The sequence below is a fragment of the Saimiri boliviensis genome, chromosome 6 (genome assembly GCF_048565385.1).
Source record: "Saimiri boliviensis isolate mSaiBol1 chromosome 6, mSaiBol1.pri, whole genome shotgun sequence".
Classification (NCBI taxonomy): Eukaryota; Metazoa; Chordata; class Mammalia; order Primates; family Cebidae; genus Saimiri; species Saimiri boliviensis.
In genome coordinates, this window is record NC_133454.1 from 23,537,961 (window position 1) to 23,538,984 (window position 1,024).

General features: G+C 67.6%; 2 protein-coding genes across 4 annotated transcripts in view; one reads left to right on the forward strand and one right to left on the reverse strand.

Annotated features, from left to right (window-relative positions):
• AAMDC (adipogenesis associated Mth938 domain containing) overlaps positions 1-209 on the reverse strand; it is a 48,353-nt gene extending 48,144 nt beyond the window's left edge. The window contains exon 1 of one of the 2 annotated variants that reach the window (XM_010345605.3): positions 79-209. The gene's annotated coding sequence lies outside the window, so the exon portion shown is untranslated. The remainder of the gene's footprint in view (positions 1-78) is intronic. The other variant, XM_074400409.1, reaches the window with a different exon arrangement.
• A 148-nt stretch (positions 210-357) lies between these two features.
• Positions 358-1,024, forward strand: part of RSF1 (remodeling and spacing factor 1) — a 161,036-nt gene continuing 160,369 nt past the window's right edge. Inside the window, exon 1 of one of the 2 annotated variants that reach the window (XM_003935038.4) lies at positions 358-778. In XM_003935038.4, coding sequence (XP_003935087.1) covers positions 592-778 — 187 coding nt within the window. In that variant the 5' untranslated portion in view covers positions 358-591. The remainder of the gene's footprint in view (positions 779-1,024) is intronic. The other variant, XM_074400407.1, reaches the window with a different exon arrangement.

Sequence of the window (1,024 nt, forward strand, 5' to 3'; positions counted from 1 at the left end):
ATTCCCTTCTTCGGTTTAATTCTCCTCAACCTCTCCACCGTTTCGTGGCCCAGTTTTAGGATTTCCCTAAAAACTCACCCACCGCTCTGCCTCCTCCAACGGCTCGGTGCTTCCCCGACACTTCGGCTCCCAGCGTGGCTCCTGGCTCCGCACTCCCCTGCTGCCTTCCCAGAATACGCCTTGCAGCGGTTCGTCGCCCGAAGCCCCGCCTCCTCTGCGTTCATTGGTCATTATTCTCGAGAAGTCCCGCCCCTCCCGCTTCCAGCCCGCCTCCCCGCCCCGTTTCCCTTGTTTTCATTCCCCCTGTCACACGAGGCAGTGGCAGGCCCAAAGGGGAGGGGAGAAAGGGGCGGAAAGAGGGTGGAAAGTGAAAGGCGCAGAGGGCCTCTCTGTCTCCCGTCTGACTCGGTTCTCGACTGCTCCGGGCCGCCGATGTATTGTGGGATCGCGGCGCTGTCCCTGAGACGCTGATGTCCGCAGGGGAGCCCACTTGAGAGCGCCTCCTGTCGTCCGTAAGGCTGCCCTGCCATCCCTCGGCACCCCAACTCCCCCCGCCCCCCCATCGCCTCCTCCTCCATCCTCCAGTTCAAAATGGCGACGGCGGCGGCAGCGGCGGCGGCGATGGCTCCTCCGGGCTGCCCGGGTTCGTGCCCCAACTTCGCCGTAGTCTGCTCCTTCCTGGAGCGCTACGGGCCGCTGCTAGACCTGCCTGAGTTGCCGTTCCCTGAGCTGGAGCGGGTGCTGCAGGCGCCGCCGCCGGACGTCGGCAACGGAGAAGGTAAGCGAGGGGCCCGAACGCCCGGCGGGAAGCGGCCCTGGCGCGCTCCTGCTCTCTGCTCTTCACAGACGCCCCGGGTGTTGGCGGCTCGGGCTTCCGCGGCTGTGTCCTCCCACCAGGACGCAACTCCGCCGAGGTGGTCTTCCTCGCCCGGCCCGCGGGGTCTTGGGCCGTGGGGAGGCGGGGCGGAGGCCCCCTAGGGCCACTCGGCCGGGCAGGGAGCGGAGGTGGGGGCGTTGCGGGCTA